Source organism: Mustela nivalis (genome assembly GCF_964662115.1).
Source record: "Mustela nivalis genome assembly, chromosome: 2".
Taxonomy (NCBI): Eukaryota; Metazoa; Chordata; class Mammalia; order Carnivora; family Mustelidae; genus Mustela; species Mustela nivalis.
In genome coordinates this window covers 32,929,488-32,947,404 of record NC_139021.1, presented here as the reverse complement: position 1 = coordinate 32,947,404, position 17,917 = coordinate 32,929,488, and the positions used below count along the sequence as shown (strand labels likewise).

At 33.1% G+C, this 17,917-nt stretch overlaps 1 protein-coding gene across 49 annotated transcripts in view; it reads left to right on the top strand.

The window, feature by feature from the left end:
* RIMS2 (regulating synaptic membrane exocytosis 2) overlaps positions 1-17,917 on the top strand; it is a 596,172-nt gene that overhangs the window by 395,465 nt on the left and 182,790 nt on the right. For 26 of the 49 annotated variants that reach the window (XM_082719284.1, XM_082719290.1, XM_082719281.1 and 23 more), the window contains one exon: positions 568-677. In XM_082719284.1, coding sequence (XP_082575410.1) covers positions 568-677 — 110 coding nt within the window. Of the gene's footprint in view, positions 1-567; positions 678-1,514; positions 1,548-17,917 lie in introns of all 49 variants that reach the window. The other 23 variants (XM_082719297.1, XM_082719320.1, XM_082719285.1 and 20 more) reach the window with 1 other exon arrangement.

The window sequence follows — 17,917 nt, the reverse complement described above, 5'->3', positions numbered from 1 at the left end:
AATTTTGGAATAATCATCGTAATGACAATAACTAAAACTAGCTTTTTGTTTCTTTCTATCAATACTAAGATCACATGTCAACCAGTATCTTTAGTTGAATTCTGAATTGTTCAGGGTTTTAGTTTTGGTATCATGAGATATTTTCTAATAAAGGGATATCTAATATAAGCCTGAGTAAAAATCTCCTTGCATCAAGGGAGGGAGGTTAGTGTTGAGAATTTGAAATCTGGTAGAAAGAAATGTAAAACATTACCTCTCATTTTTTGAGCTGCAGAGCTCTCCTGTTGTTTTCGTATGGATAGAATACTAATTTACATGAACAATTCCATGGACGTTACTGTAGGATTTTATGTGCATGTATCTGTGTGTGTGTATGCATATGACACAAAAGTAGAAACATCTTTCGACAATCATTCAAATATCCATATTTTGTCCTACTTTCCTAACCTTTTAATCAGCAGCTATACCTGTTTTAAAATTGCATTTGCACACTATCATATGAACCAAATGTATTCAAATGACTTCATTCATCCTACTGAAAATGAGCATCGATGGTGTATCTTGTAGGTCTCATCCTCGTACTGGGTCTGTCCAAACCAGCCCGTCAAGTACTCCAGTGGCAGGACGAAGGGGCCGACAACTTCCACAACTTCCGCCAAAGGGAACATTGGAGAGAAGTAAGTTTTATTTCTAATTATGTCATGTAGGAAATACACACGGAAGCTAAGGTGAATCAAGATATTTTTTTTACTACTTCTGTGTTAGTGTTCTTCTTTTGTTAATTGAATGCCTTAGCCGCATTTTCTAGTAGTTATAGTTATAAATATATTGATAATTATTATATATTTTGCAGTTAAAATTTGTAATATTTGGAGGGAAAATGACCTCCTGTTATTGCTTTTGCACATTTTCAAAATTTGAATAAATGCATTTTTAAAAGTAAACTTAATGCTCTTAGATAAGCAGTGGGATGCTATTTCTTTGCTACAACTAAGTGTATGTAATTGTTGATAGTTACATAAAGTTTATTAGTAACTAGCCAAATCAATTTTCACACACTGCAAAGGACTGGTTAGCTGATGCACAACAATGGTGATCCTTCTCAAAACTGGAGTACCAGAGAAAAGGTAATCATGAATATACAAAGAAAGATGCATGTTGTACTGATATTTTTAATACTTTCAAATTTTTGCATAAGAAGCACTATTTATTTATACACAGATGAGCATACTCCCCAAACATCTATAAATCCTTAGATAAAGGACCTCTAAAAGCATGGATGATAGAATATAATAATTTTTAACCTCATTTTTTTAAATGGTCCCTTTATTTAGTAACTGGATGTGCTTTGCCAAAAAAATATATATATATATTTATGTATATATACTTAAATCACCATTTAACTTTTCTTTAATAGATGATACATACATTTTATGCCTTTGGAAATTTCTGTTGTTTTTAACCCCTGTGCTTTGGTTCCCTTTTTTGTTTTGTTTTTATTTTGTTTTTCCTAGACAATGGAGTCAAGGAGATAGAACCTTATGAAGGTCTGTACATAAAGGAGGGTTTGTTTTGTGCTGACAGCCTTTTTGGGGGGCTATGCAAGCAAAAATAAACCCAACTGCAATTGATGTCCCTCCATGGTATAGACTTTTATGGAGAGTAAAATGATTTTCTTTTATCATTTTTGGTAAAGTATTCAGCTTTGGTTTTACTTAGAAATTACACCAAGGAGTTAAATTTCTTTGATTTGTTTCCTTAAGAATGCAGAGTGGAACTTCCTTTAAATGCCAAGATAGAATGTTCTGTTTTTTAAAAATTTTAATGTGCCTTTCAAGCAGAAATCTGTATGTTGTGCAAGACTTTAACCAAAGACATCAATTGCAGTCTGTGTTTATATCACCAAAGATGTACACCCAGTCTAGTGATACTTATCCTCATATATTTCATTTCGTATTTATGATGATCTCTCAGTCATTAAATTTGACTTTCTAGAAAAGAAAGTTGTTGAATTAGATAGCGATTGTGGTTTGTATTTCCTGCATCACTTTTCATGTTGTACCAAGACCGCTTACAGTATACCAAAGTTAAACATGTACAGTTTTACTATCAACACTACGTTATGACTCAAGAGAAAATATTGAATCATGATACGTGGAGTGTCATACATTTACTAAATCATAAAAATTCCTCTGCCAATGAAAGAATTCTAAATTTAACCTAGTAAGTTTAAAGAATTGTTAACCATTTTATTTATTTATGAATTTCCAGCACATAGAATAATGCCTGGCCCATTACAGGCCCTCAATAAATGTTTGTTGAATGAATGCATGAAACATTGTTTAAAAACTGAAAAGCTACTTCAAATAGTGTACAATGTATTCCTAAAAGAATCTCGTCATTCTATAGAGGTTTATATTAAATTGTGTTTTCTATTAAAATTTCTATAAGCTATTTGTAACTAAATTTTAAGTGCACTGCATTTGAGCAGCATTATTTTATTGCCTTATATAACTTGGAACAGCTGTGTTCTTGTTAGTTACTGAATGATTTATGGACTTCGGTATTGAGGTTTTCTCTATAATATGTACCATGATTTTAAACAACTCTGTGCTATTATGACTAATGGTTTCTTATGCTGTCTGGCAAGATTACAGCAGAATTTGTGTAGTTCTTAATTATTTGCATTAGAATGGGTTACATAATTTTAAAAGTACTTTACCGAAAGAAAGTTGTGTGATGTGTATGAAATATTCTTTGTCTCCCCAGGACTTTTAAAGACAGAGTTTTGACTTCATTTGTTGGCATGTGATGTCAGAAATAGTTTTATGTCATAATTTTTTAAAAATTCAGTTTTAATATCTTTTATAACAATAGTCTGTTGAGATGTGAGTTCTGTTCTTTGTAATAATAAACCTACCAGAAAGTCAGCATAGAGCTAAAGCTGAAAGTCGGGGTTGAGGAATTTTTTAATGGGCTTGTCAACTAACATTCTACATGCCCTATAGAATATATTTTTTAAAAAAGTTTTCTTTTAATGTCTCCTTTCACTGTGATTTTTTTTTTATAAGTAAAAGGAAGGAGAGCTAAAACCGCCCTTATCATTTCCAATATGAGATAAAAGGATTTTTTGTTTATTTTGTTTTGCTTGAAAGTATGAATGATTTCAGCAGTGTTTTTGTGAATGTTGATATGAAGACTTGAGCAGATACATAATTGTGTAATTTTCTTTGCTTTAGTTGGGGACAAAAATACCTCTTTTAGAAGTTTTCGAATTCCAACTGAAGTTAAAGATGCATAATCCAAAATTGGCTGTCAGTTGGTGGTCTACATCAAATTATATTTGGATTATCTCTTGAAACGTTGTCAGAACTTGTAATTTAATGGCATTATTTCAAAATCAAAGTAATGACGTGATTATTTTTCTCATCCTGTTCAACAGCTAAAAAATGAACAATTTCTACTTAAATTCTTTTTAATTTTGGTTATATTTTAGCCTGTTAATTAAGTGAATTTAAAACCTTGGCTATGTTGGTTTTCATGATGGTACAGTATTGGTTATCGTCTCTTTGAGAACCAGAAAAAATAAGAACAATTTAAGAAGAGTACAATGTACTAAACAACAGTTAAAGCATTAATATTTTAAAAAATTTTTTCTTAACTTTGAGGTACTGTCATTTTGTGAAAATAAAAGAGAGTTTATAATTTTTTTTTGGTTCTGTAGAAGAAAAGATATGTAATGTTATTTTTCTAAGAATGTATCAAGCTTATAGACAAAGTATTTTGCCTACTTTACACAGCTATCATATACTGTAAATATTTTAGAGGCTACAATTTCTCTTTTACAAATCAGAGCCATCATAAAAGAAGATAGTATATAACTTATTAATAGACTATTTATTTGCTTCCATAACTTGTCAGAAATTCATTAAAAATAATCTTTTAGTCTTCCTATAATCACTCATTGTATCATGAATAGTTTGAAATTTTGGGCCACCAAAAGTAACAAATATACATATCTGGTCTTGTTTTTTTCTTCACTTGTGCAAATACAGAAGTTAATGAAGAGACTGGGCATGTGGAGGAGCAGTGGGGAGAAAAGCAGGGTGAAGAGGTCAAGGCAGGTCTGTCAGACTGTGTGTCTAAAATAAATAACTGAATTTTTTAGAAGTATGACTTTCCCATTTCATATCAGATGTTGGGCTCCAAATTTATAAATGCACAATAAAGAACGTTTTCAGTACTGACTTTTAAATACATTGCCTAATTTTATTAATGGAGAAATATTACATAAGCTATCTAATCAAGATACCTTACCAGAATGTTTAAGTTATCCATCTGAACATGTTCTTTAGTATTTAAATCAAACTAAAATTATAGACAATGCCTCTGATCAAATTCATGCCTATCCTTTACCCCAACTCTGTATTCAATTCATTTATTTATTAAAAACTGAGTTCCTACTCTGGATTACACTGAGTAATACATCGCAGTCCTAGCTTCTTCCCTAAAGAATTTGGTTTTGTTGAGGTAAATTACAAGTAAAGTAGAGTAGAATATAAATTCTATTAAAACTTTTAGAGACTATCACAATTTTCTTCATAAATTCTTTTCCTAAAATAAGAACAATTAACCATATATTCCTGTTCTTCATCCCAGCTCAATAGTGTTCTAATATTTATTGACAATCATAATTTCTTACTAAACATCCCATCTTCTGAAGGAGGGCCTCCATTCTGGTGTTTTGTTTTTTTTTTTAAGTCCTTATTATATTTACATGTCATAATTTTTGCACTTTCTTTGTCAGCATGTTCCTGAAAGGATTTTAAAACTTCAAATATTATATAATCAGTCAATGTATTAATACTTTTTAATCAAAATTTTTTATTTTATTAAATTCTCTTATCAGATTTTCACTATTTTTATTTGAAACGCAGAATTGAATCCTAGTCTTTTCTAAGATGTCAGTTTACAGTGAAGACTGAACAAGACTGAACAATGAAGAATGACTGTGGTCCTAATTTTGTCATGTTTAAATCATCACTTTTCTTTCATGAACAGTGGAGTGTACTTCCTGTGCCTTACATTCTCTCCTTTTCCACTGTGTGAAGCAATGTCCTTACGGATATTGTGCGTAACATGTATTTTCCCAGATGCATTGTCTCAGTATTTACAGTATAAGACGCAAGACCTCTTAAGTTGCAGTTCCTGATTATCAGTAACTATTTTTAATATCATAAAGATAAGAATAATCATCAGAATGTGTCTGACCTTGAAAATAAAGGCAAGTTTAGCTGCACATTTCTAGAAATGTGTAACTATCTCTGTTGTGAATACCTAGTATTCTAACTACTAGAATGTCATGCATCTTCCATTTTCCTGCAATGCTATAGGAATCACATGTTTAGAGAATAGCATAAAAAATGAATTTAATTTTAATTTAGCTGTGCAATTAATGTTTTCCTATTTGCCCATTCCTATATGTCTCATTTTAGTCCATATGAGTGGTGAGATGCTTTCACACTGTTCATGAATTGGCTTCCAGAGGAAAGTCATTTTTTAGGAAATTATAAGTTTGGGGGCTTCAGTGGTAGTTAATATATTTATTTATTTTTTACTTCCTTAAGATAAAGCCTATTTGTTGACGCAGTTTGTCTCCTATCCTCAAAATTAACTTCATTAGTGAATATATCAATTGCCAAATTAGTATAAAACCATACTATAATCTTTCTGACTTACTATAAAATGACTATTCTTCATTTTATTTTTTGTTTTTATTACTTTTCTCAGAGGATGGGAAGGATATATTTTACTCTTGTGTTCATTAGTGTGAGAAGTCATGTTTAATGCATGAATTTGTTTCCCTAGTGTGTGATTGCATCTTTTGTGGTGTGCTTGGTTTTTATTTGGATTGTTAGTGACCTCAATTATTAACCACTATTGTCTGTTTTCAATGTTAAAAGACAATGAGGGAGAAACACCAAGCCCACCTAATAATGGGAAAAAAGGCAAGTCTAATGTGAAGTTAATAGTGCCTTTCTATATATTAGACACTCATTTTTGATGTTTGTGATGTGTGTGAATATACTTTCTTAAATTAAATAGATATAAATATCCTAGTACAATCCTATTCTATTGAAATGTGTGTCATTTAAGTCAGGAAGTTTGGTTTTCTTGGTCATGTTAATATTCTGAGGGAGAAAGTGTTGGCCAAGTTACCTCATGAAAAACACAACATAGATATTTTTCAATCCAGAAATTGTTTTACAACTGAGTGATTTAAAAAATATTTTAAGCAGACTTTTAAATTAGAAAATGATATGAACTTAATTTAGTTTAATATTATTAAATAAACACCTACAATATTTGTAGATTTTTCAGTTTTATACACATGAATTAATATATTGCCTGAGTGAGTAAAAAAGATGATCAACTTCAAATACTTAGATTTAGTTTTCTTATGATTATTGGTGACTTAATTCTATAACCCAGCACAACTAAGTTCTGTCAAAAACAACAGGGACTGTATATGTTTTATAATAATTGATAATCAGAATTAGCTTAGAATGTCAGCATTTTAAGATGGTTATAATAAAAAAACAATGTTCTAAAATTTCTCTGTATTATAACAATTTGCCTTTGTTATGGGGCCAAATTAAAAAATGAATACTTTTTGCTTCAGTCGCTTTAGTTAAAATGTCTTTTAGTCTTGATTATATACTTCCCTGTCTTCATCTGTTATAAATAACGTCTACAGTGTTCTGTGTGATATTTAATTAGCACTAAAATAATTTTATAATTTTTCTTACTATGGAGTATTAATTAACACCCCTGCCAGCATAAAATTCTTGAAATATGCTAGGATATTATAGGTTAAAAAGGTGAAAATAATGTAACTAAATAAATAAAATGAAATCAAGTATTATAAAATATTAACATTCTCCATAAAACAATGAAAATTTACATAAGCTTTCAGTGTGCATTTACGTAGTTGTCATTTTTATCTACATTTTAGCCTCCATGATTTCTGCTTAGTACCTACAAAAGGATATGTTTATATGTACTGAAATTTATATCAGTGATCAGAAAAGTAGACATCTCTTCTTAAATGTTCAGTCAATTGTTAGAATGCAACAAATTTTAAGAACATTTCATGCATTTTTTTATTTGAGTAAGTTTAAATGTATCAAAAGAATAAGGACTTCATAGGAGGACACCAAGGTAAATACTACAGCAGAGGAAGTACTCTGAGCAGGTGTTTTGGGCTTCCTGAGCTCTAGTTGACCATGAACACTGTTAAGCCTTTCACGTCTAAACTCTTCCCCAGTCTTGTTATTCCTTTGATCTTGCATGTAAAGGTTCTACTGACAATGATTGTTGAGTTACTCCCACTCATTATTAGTATATTTTTTTCATGTACATAAAGATCCTCATTACTGCAAAGCATCACTATTATTATATAGATTAATCCTACATAGGTTACATAGATGGCCCACCTCTATCTAAGGTCTAGGCATCTAATTTTTGCTTCCGCAGTTTTCTTTTAGGAGAGACACATTTACTGTTTGTGTTGAATTTCACAGTACAGTTCATGAGTACAATTAAGGTGAGAGGTTGTTTTTAAATTAGCTAAAGCATATTTGTGGATTAGAGAAGATTCCGTAAGTTAGAGGGATGTTACTATATTCCTTCTTTACTTATGTATTCAGAGGAATAAATAAATAAATAGAGGTAACTATGAATTCTGGCTGTAGCCTTGTATTAGAAATGGCCAAACATTGAATTGAGTGATAGATTTATCACCATCCTCTCTTCTGATTTAAAATGCAAAGGGAGAAAATAATAAAGATAGAGATAACTTTATGCTGCATCTTCTGTGACGTGCCCACATGTCATTCTGGAATAGGAATAGTGTTTGCTGCCTTTCAGTTAGTGAAATATGTGATCAGTCAGCCCGAGTGTCTCCATTAACCCTTTATTAAGGTTAGACTCTTTGGTAGGTGGAATGGGCTTCAGAGTTCTCAAATGACAATGTACCTAAGCCAATCCCTTTACATACATTGGCTCTTCGTACCTTTAACGAGCTAGAATAGCAATGTAAATTAAGACTTAAGCATAACTGGTGAGTTTCTAGCTATTTATAATTGCTTTCATTTTTTTTTAAAGATTTTATTTATTTATTTGACAGAGAGAGATCACAAGTAGGCAGAGAGGAAGGCGGGGGAGGGGGGAAGCAGGGTCCCCACTGAGCAGAGAGCCCGATGCGGGGCTTGATCCCAGGACCTTGAGATCATAACCCGAGCCAAAGGCAGAGGCTTAACCCACTTATCCACCCAGGCGCCCCAATAATTGCTTTCATTTACTTATTCATTCATTCTACAGATCATTTTTGGGTACTTACTCTCTTCTAGTCTCTGTTCTGGATGCTGGAAATATGCTAGTGTGTACCTGTCAAACAAAGCTCCATGCCTGCATAATCCTTACATTTATTGGAGCAAGCAAATAATAAAGAATATAGCAAATCATATCATATACTGATAAGTATGAAAACGAAAATTCCATCAGGATAATGGGATCGTGTTCAAAAAAAGCAGGGTAAATAATGCTTGATAATACATTCTGAGAAGTATTCCCATCAAGGTAATATTTGAGCAGATACCTCAAGAAAGTGACAGAATTACCACTTGAATGCCTGGAAAGAAGAGTGTTCCTGGCAGAGGGAATAGCAAGAAGGAAAGCTCTGTGATGAGAGCCAACTTGACTTGTTGGAAGAGCCAGGAAGAGGTCAACTTGAGTGAGACCAAGCAAGCAGGGTGAATCGTAGTAAGTTGGGTCAGGACAAGCTGCGGCAGGTGACTCGTATCATCCAGTCAATGTTAGGATTTTGTTTTTGCTGAATGAAATGGGAAGGTTTAATTCCAATGACATAATACCATTTCTTTTTAAAATAAACTAAGTGTTTTTTTACATTTTTTTTATTTTTTATTTTTTAAATTTTTAAATTTTTTTATAAACATAAAATGTATTTTTAGCCCCAGGGGTACAGGTCTGTGAATCGCCAGGTTTATACACTTCACAGCACTCACCACAGTACACACACCCCCCACCAATGTCCATAACCCCACCACCCTTTCCTGACCCCCCCGCCTCCCCAGCAACCCTCAGTTTGTTCTACAAGATTAAGAGTCTCTTATGGTTGTCTCCCTCCCAATCCCATCTTGTTTCATAAAATAAACGAAGTTTAATTGCCATGTTAAGGCTAACCTGGAATAATTGAGAAAAGAAACAGGAAGGCTTTTACAATAGCCCAGGAAAGAGGTGACAGTGGCTTAGATCATAGTGACAGGAGTAGTTGGATTCTGGATAGATATTAAGGATGGAGCCAACAGAATTACCTGATAGGATGAAAGAGAGAGATTCAATAACATCCAAGCTTTGGGCCTGTGTAACTGGGAGAATAGGGAGTTTCTACTAACTTAAGAAAAAACTTGAGAAGAATTTTTTGGTGGGAACATTTCAGGGGCTCCGTCTGGGATATAAGCTAGAGATCCTCCTGGATATCTAAGATAAGATGTCAAATAGGCAACTTAAAATGTGGTCTGGATTTCAAGGTGGAGATTTGGACTGTTAGGGAGTTACCCTCAGAGAGAGAGGTTGACCAGCATAAGTCTGCCTGAGATTACTGAGAGATCCAGGGAAGAGGTTGAGGGACCCTGCGCCGAACTATCTCATACTCGGAAGCCGACAAGATGAAGCAGCAGGAGACTGAGAACTAGGAGGGAAACCATGGAGCGCAGTGCCTTTGAGTACAGATGAAGAAAGTACTTGCAGTGGGCGAGAGAGAGCTACCGAGTGTGAAACCATCGCTCGATTTAGCAAGTATGCCGTTGTCAAGTTGTCCTTCATTAAGGGCAGTTTTGTTGGAGTCGTATGAAGGCTGAGGAGCATGGATTTAAAAGAAGAGGAAAGAAGGGGGACAGTGAATATAACAGATGCCTTTGAAAGAGTTTGGCTGTAAAGGAAAAATAAAATAAAAATCTGGAACTGAGGGGAGAGATCATGGGTCTACAATGCATGCAGGACACATGGGAACCTTGGTATGAACATGAGTTTTGTTTTCTGAGTCTGGATTCTTGATTTGCTTTCTAGAGCCATCTGGCCCCAATCATCTCCCTGTAGTTTACCAGTGTATCTCTTGGTATTCTGTGGTTTTACTCCTAGATTTAGAATCAATACTTTTAGATTTAGAAGAAGCCTTATAAGTCTTTTAATAAAGCTGCTTTTCTTCATTGACAAAGGAATAGAAATCTAGGAGATAATCAGCTTTCTTCAATCTACATAGTAGCAGATCTCTAGTCTTGACTTCCAGAGTATGCATTTTTGTATCCTGCCTCTTCAGATAAATGGTGATCTTCTTGCATGGGTTTCAGCCATTTATTTTATTTTAAATATTAGCTACTGGCTTAGTTCAGTTCAACCAATGTCTGCAATTTTTTCAGCTAATTGTACTGGGTGGTTATTGAGGATACACTGACAGATCAGATGTGTTCCCTGCTTTGGGGATATCCCAAGATAAAACAATGAGAATAAAATGAGAATAACAAAACAGAGCTGGTAAAATTATTTTGTAGCATGTCACTTATAGAAAGTGCTTGAGATTGTGAAATATACAAATAAAGAGGTAAGTAAGTTGTGAGGGGTTCTGGGTAGGTTTTCAGCCTAAGATATTCCACTGCTTGTCCTAGTACATATTCTGCCACTGCTTAATTATTTTAATAATATGAAGCTTTTAGGCTTTCCAGAACACTGAAATATAAATATTTCTGAAGAGACTGACCTGAGCTATTATTACATACAGATCTTTTTAAAATAATATTTTATTTTTTATTAACATATAATGTATTACTTGTTTCAGGGGTGCAGGTCTGTGATTCATCAGTCTTACACAATTCACAGCACCTACCATAGCACACCCTACCCAGTGTCCATCACTCAGCCATCTTCCCTAACCTCCTCCACTCTGGCAATCCTCAGTTTGCTTCCTGAGATTAAGAGTCCCTTGTGGTTTGTCTCCCTTCCTGGTTTGTCTTGTTTCATTTTTCCTTCCCTTCCCCTATAACCCTCTGTCTGGTTTCTCAAATTCCTCATATCAGTGAGATCATATGATAATTGTCTTTCTCTGATTGACTTATTTTGCTTAGTATAATACCTTCTAGTTCCATCCATGTCATGGCAAGTGGCAAGATTTCATTGTTTTGATGGCTGCATAATATTCCTGTATGTGTGTGTGTGTGTGTGTGTGTGTGTGTGTGTGTATGTACCACATCTTGATCCCTTCATCTGTCAGTGGACATCTAGGCTCTTTCCATAGTTTGGCTATTGTGGACATTGCTGCTATAAACGTTGGGGTGCATATGTACATACAGATCTTCATAGGAAGCAAGATAGAGCCAGTGGGTGGAGAAAGTCAGGTGTGGGAGATGGATGCTGAAAAATGCAGTAGAACACTAGGTACCTTGGAAGAGTGATAATGATGAATTCTGCCTTGAACAAACTCTAGTCTGCTAGTCTGCTCTAAATAGTGTTACTTGCTATCTAGATATGCTCTAAACTTACTTTCTTAACTAATTTGATATATTTAAATTGTACAGAATAATACTTTTCAATAGTAAGTACCATATACATGTTAGCGGTGATTAGTAAAATTTCCTCATAATATCTTGCTCCAATTTTGTATTTTCAGCACAAACTGTGAAAACTTTCAATTTAAAGTAAAAGCACACCTGATTATAAAAGTAAACCTGAACTATTTATTCAATATATATGGTTTAGTAGCTTTTAGGAAATTATTCATCTAGATGCTGTTCTTGACCATATAGCTTGCATCAGAAGCAATACCAGGGGAATAAATCAGATTAGGTTGCAGCATTAGTTATTATATAATATGCTAATGCATTTTTAAGGGTTTTAATCCATTTATAAAAATCAATATACAAATATTTAGAATACTCTTCTCTAACAAAACTATTTAAATTATTAGTACTTTTCAAGTTTTATAGTGTTTAGAGAACTCCATTGGAAGTCAATACTTGGCTCCTAAGCTCATTTCTATTCCTAGGCATATGACATCTGGTAAAGTTCTTAATTTCTCTGCACCTTAGTTTCCTCTTCTGTACAATCAAGTATCCTATAAGAATTTTTTTTTTTTTTTACAGAAACTAAGTGTTTTTGGAGATGTAGCTAATGAAATCTAATGTCTCATGGTTTTGTTTCTGATTTATTATCTATGTTGTTACTGTTATTTGTTTATTTTGTTTGGTTTTGGAAACTTAGCAGATGCAACCTCTAATGGACTGTTGGTGAGTCATTCACTGTCAGGATGATAGACGAAATAAATGCTACCATGCTACCTATCAAAAAATCATGTTCCAGGGCACCTGGGTGGCTCAGTGGGTTAAAGCCTCTGTCTTCGGCTCAGGTCATGATCCCAGGGTCCTGGGATCAAGCCCCGCATTGGGCTCTCTGCTCAGCAGGGAGCCTGCTTCCCTATCTCTCTTTCTCTGCCTTCCTCTCTGCCTACTTATGACCTCTGTCCGTCAAATGAATAAATAAAAAAATCTTTTAAAAAATCATATTCCTAAATGTACAGAAGGAAAAATGTTTTGTCCCTTTGAGCCTCAATGTAGAGTTGCCTACATTATTTCAAACATAGTTAACCTTGCGGACTAAGAAGAGAGGAAAGAAAGGAGAAAGAAGAGGGGGAAAAAAACAGGTTACAAAGGAACCCAAAATAGTAAAGGAATTTTGACAATCTGTAATGAATACTTGTGTCTGTAAGCATTCTAGAGGTTGGATAGCATTTACGGTGTGGACAGGCTTTGTGTTTCTGCCTCTCTGTATTCCTGTGAGTGCTTCTAGGGCAAGGAAAGTAAGATACCCATGTCTTAATTGCCAAATTTGATTTGTATCTAGATAATAATGGATTTTATATTTCCTAAATATGGCATTCTTTGCCAACTTAGATGAATGATGATTTGACCAAAAATCATATGAGAGAAATTCAGGGATACCATAGAATAGCAAGGAATTTATCATACAGTTTTTAGCAGGATATGCCTTCAGTCACATCTGTATTATGGAATAGTAATTCGGTGACAGTGAGGAAGATGGCTTGAAAGAAACAAGATAGAGGACATAAGACCATTTCAGGTCTTTCAATAGTCCACTATGAGGGTTTGAACTAGAGCAAGGAGAAGAAGAAGAAATGCATTTTAAAAATTTCCTTCCTCACTCAAATCCACAAACCTGAATGAATCAGTTGTAGAAGTTAAGTACTTATACACAAATATTTTAAAATTTCTTCTCCTAATCTTCCCTTTCTTTCTCGGAGCCCATTTCTCCTTATTTTACTTTTCTCTCCCCCTTTGCTCATTTTATTTCTTCTGTATTTCCAAAGCCTCAACTGGCTAATCAGATTTAGTGAAAAACTCCTTCTACTTCAGACCTTTCTGCATACTTCAATCATTATTCAAGCCATACCATCACTGATTTCCTGAATATAATTCTAAAGCCATCTTCTATTTGTTGTTGAAAAATGATGTGATCTTAGGAGAGCAATAGGAGACTAGAGTAAGAGCACAGGTTTTAGGCCTTGGCTCAGGGCCTGTCTTTATTATGTACCAACACTAGGCCCTTAACCTAAGTTCATCTGAGAAAAAGAAATCTTACCATCTTTCTTTTATGCCCAATATGAAATGCCCAATTACTTCACTTGAGAATCAAATGAAGTAATGAATGCCCAATCTTACCATCTTTCTTTTATGCCCAATATGAAATGCCCAATGTGAGATTGTTTGTAAACTAGAGAACTAGTCAGTTACCCTTAATAACCAGCTCTTTGTTTTCTTACCTGGAGAAACCAACCACCTGATAGAAGGTCCTTTTGTGTTTTATAGGATTAAATATGATGCTCTGTGTGGAGGCAATCGAAGCATATATTATACAAATATAGTCTTATTAACATAAGAATTTATGCTCTTTAAATTGTCACATTTATAGGATTGGCTACCTGGAGTGATGGAAAGTCGCTGAAATAGTTATTTTGAAGACTTGGGTTTCTTAAATGTCACCTAAAAGCTCACTTCATGGTTAAGTCTTCATGTGTAAAATCCTTCTTCATATTATCTAATATTTATTAAATCAATCTTTAAGCTTTCCAATCTACAAATTAAATTCACAACTGAAAATTTACTGAATTCAGCTTTAAAATACTCAATTAGAGTGTTATTTTTAAAAAAGAGAGAAAATTATCCCTCTAGAACAAACTTTTTGTGTGTACTTGAATGGATTCCTGGTCTGCACCCTTGGACATATATTCTTTGAAAGTAATACTTACGGATTAATTACATTATACGTCTTTGATTTTCACTTTTTAATCTTGGGTAGTATGTTGTACAGAATCATGCTAGCACTTTATACTTAAAATTTCAATTTTAAGTTCATTATTATTTAACATTAAGGAGACCGTTTTCATTTTTTTTTTTTTTTAATTATCACAATAGTCCTTTAACAGAAAAGACTCTCTTTAAGGTGTTCCATCAGTGGTATTTTTGCTATTTTTGTTTAGTATGTCTAAAACAGCTTTCCAACAATTTGAATAGTTTCCTGATACAAAACTAGTTTGCTAGTTTCATTTTAATACTATGGCCCATAATTCCAAGAGGGCTAACTAGATATAGGTAGCTCTCAGCATGGGTTTTGGGGTGATAAATGAAGTAATGAGTCAATAGTTCTGTTCTTTTTATAACTTTAATTCACTTTTAAAGTAGACATTTGAATTTTAACAGAGGGTTTAAATAATTACATTTAGAACTTTTAGAAAATATTCTATACTCTCAGTGTCCTAATTTCATCATCTCTGGAATAGGTATTCTTCTACAAAATCTGACTAGTCTAGAATAATAAGAAGCAAGAGCAACTCGGTAATTTTAGAGATGGAAATAACCTTTCAAATTTTCAAGACTAAATTTCTCACTTCAAATATAACATATAAGAGGCCAGAGAGGCTCTGAACCTTGGCTAAGGTTGTACACATAGTTAATAGCAGAAATGTTCCAGAAGCCAGCATTCCTGGCTCAGTCGAATAACCTATCTGTGACATTTTTTAATCAACCATTGATAGCCTTGATCTAGGTCTTCTTTCATTGTTATATTGGCTGTCATTTATAAATTGATAGTTATAGAGTACTTTTGTTACTGGCATATAATAATTTTCAACAAATACTTGCTAATGTCAGTCTGTCAACGCAAGACAAATAACTATAAACAACTTCTCTTCAACTAAAATGTTTGTCAACTTAAAGAAAGTGTTTAAAAATTAAACATGTTATGTGTTAAGGGGCTTTCTGCCAATTTACAAATAGGCTATACCATTTTCAAAACAAGCCATTTCGACTTCTGCATACTCAGTCTCACTTCAGAATAGCATGTCTTCTATTTTGTAACATCAGAAACTGTCAAGTGATGAAACAACTCCTTAAGATGACAAATGTATAGGATTTTAGCACATTTTAGGAATAACTCTGTAATCCTGTTGAATCTTTCATATTATATCGGTAGATGACCAAAAGTGCAGATTTTTCAAAAATCAAGAAATACTTTGTTTTAATGAGTTTATTATTTTCCCCAAACAGAGCAATTAGTCTGTTGGTGTTTGATATCAGATTAATTTGGTTAAAGGTACAGTTTGTTTATTCCTATAACTAAAGAGAAATTAGTCTGTTGGTTTTTGATATCAGATTAATTTGGTTAAAGATACAGACAGTTTGTTTTTTCCTATAACTAAAGAGGGCTTAACCTAGAGTTTGGGAATTTATTAGAAAGTCTATATATTCTCTAAAGGTTTTAAGACTGTTCTTCCCACTAGCAGTTGATTGAAATATAGTATCTTTAACTAGATTGTTTACCATTCCAGAGTCCTATATTGCATCTTTAGCAGATTATTTATTAACACCCAATTAGAAAATCAGGGTGTTAACTACACATCTAAGTGTAACTTTCATACTCCCAAATCAAGGAGTCTGTTTCTTCACAAAAGCTGATTTATGTTGGGCCAGGAAAAAAAACATCTTATTATTAATAACATTTATTTTAGGTTTAGGAACTGGAAAACCCTTACAATTAATGTAGTTGATTCTAACAGTGTAAGTAAATAAAAACAAAAAATAGTAAGTAACCAAAAATCAAAAACAATAATGTATCCCAAATCCCCTATATTTGATGTTGCAGAATAGCATATTTTCCATTTTGACAGTGATTTCAACTTCCCTAGTTATGTTTTGCTTAGGTTAATATTATAAAATGTTAATATTTCATCATTTAATGTCCAAAGGTGGATAAGTCACCATCTTAACTAACAAAATAACCAACTATTAGTAAATAACTAACAAAACTCTTAGTTATTGTATGACATAGTGAAAACTTCATGGGGATTAAAATGTACATTAACAGTAACCAGCTACTTATAATATAGTTGTAGAAATATGTGGATAAAAAACAGCCAAGTGTATACTTAAGTATTTATGAATGCTGCTATGAGATTACATTGTGATCAGCAAATCTTTTGATACACGACTTATAAGGCCCTACATGATCTATACTCCCCCACTTCCCATTTCATTACCTCTTTAACCTCATCTTCTAGTACTTTCCCCTTCATCCACCCTGTTTCAGTCAGAGTTCACCGTGCTTTTCTAGAATATGTCAGACATGCTCTTACCTCAGGACATTTGCATGTGTTGTTCTGGTTGTAATGCCTTCTCCCCAAATAACCATTATGGCTAACTCCCCTACTTTTCCAAGTTCTGTACTTAAACTTGTCTTCTTTGTGAGGCACTCTATGACTAACCTATTCAAACATCTGTCACCCTCTGGACATTTTATTTCTTTCTTACCTACTTCATGTTTGTCTTCTTAGCACTTACCAATATCTAAGTGACAAAACATTTTATTTGTTTATCCTGTTTAATCTAATTTCTCCCACTAGAATATAAACTTTATGAGAACATGGACTTTTGTCTGTTTTGTTTGTGGTTAAATTCCCAGTGCCTAATCATGCCCAAATTATAGTAGGTGCTGAATTATATTTGTTGGATTTAAACATAATTTACAGTACTACAAATAATTCTGGATAATTTTAGATAAGCCAGATAACTCATATTCAGTGAAACCAAACTTAATAGTTTTCATTGAAATAACCCCACCGCACATAAATTTTTCTGTCATTTAATGAAAGTACTAAATGTGGTAGCAAAAAATTAGTCACTTTGTCTAACCATATATTAAAATGTATTTGTAGATTTTCTCTTGGTATGTATGGAAGTCTCTGTATTTTAATTCCACATAAACATTTTATTGTACCATAATAACATAATGTTTAGCAAAATGTTTATTTCTAAAATAAATTAATATTATTTAATATCAACTAATAAAACCTTTATTTATCAAGCCATTTTAATTATATTTTCTTCATACCTTGGCCCCACTTATTTTATCGAAAATAAATTTTGGAGATGACTGGAACAAATTTTAGTGCTCTGGATTTTGAAACTTATAAGAAAATTCAAATATCACATTCTTATATTTAAAATATTGACTACCTATTAATAAAAATCTGTGGGAAAACATAAGGGGAAAAATCTAAAAACTAATTAGGTTCTGAAGTATCTTTAGGTTCTCGTTGTACACATTGTCTCTACTTCTGATAAGTTCTGATGATTGTTTTTTGGTTTATACTAGAAGTTACATGGGAAGACCAGCAGAAAAAGGTGAATGGTACAATAAGTGATGACAAACCATTGCCGAAAAAGAAACACCAATCTGAGCCAGGTTTGTCAGGGTTTGGAAAACCACTGAAAGC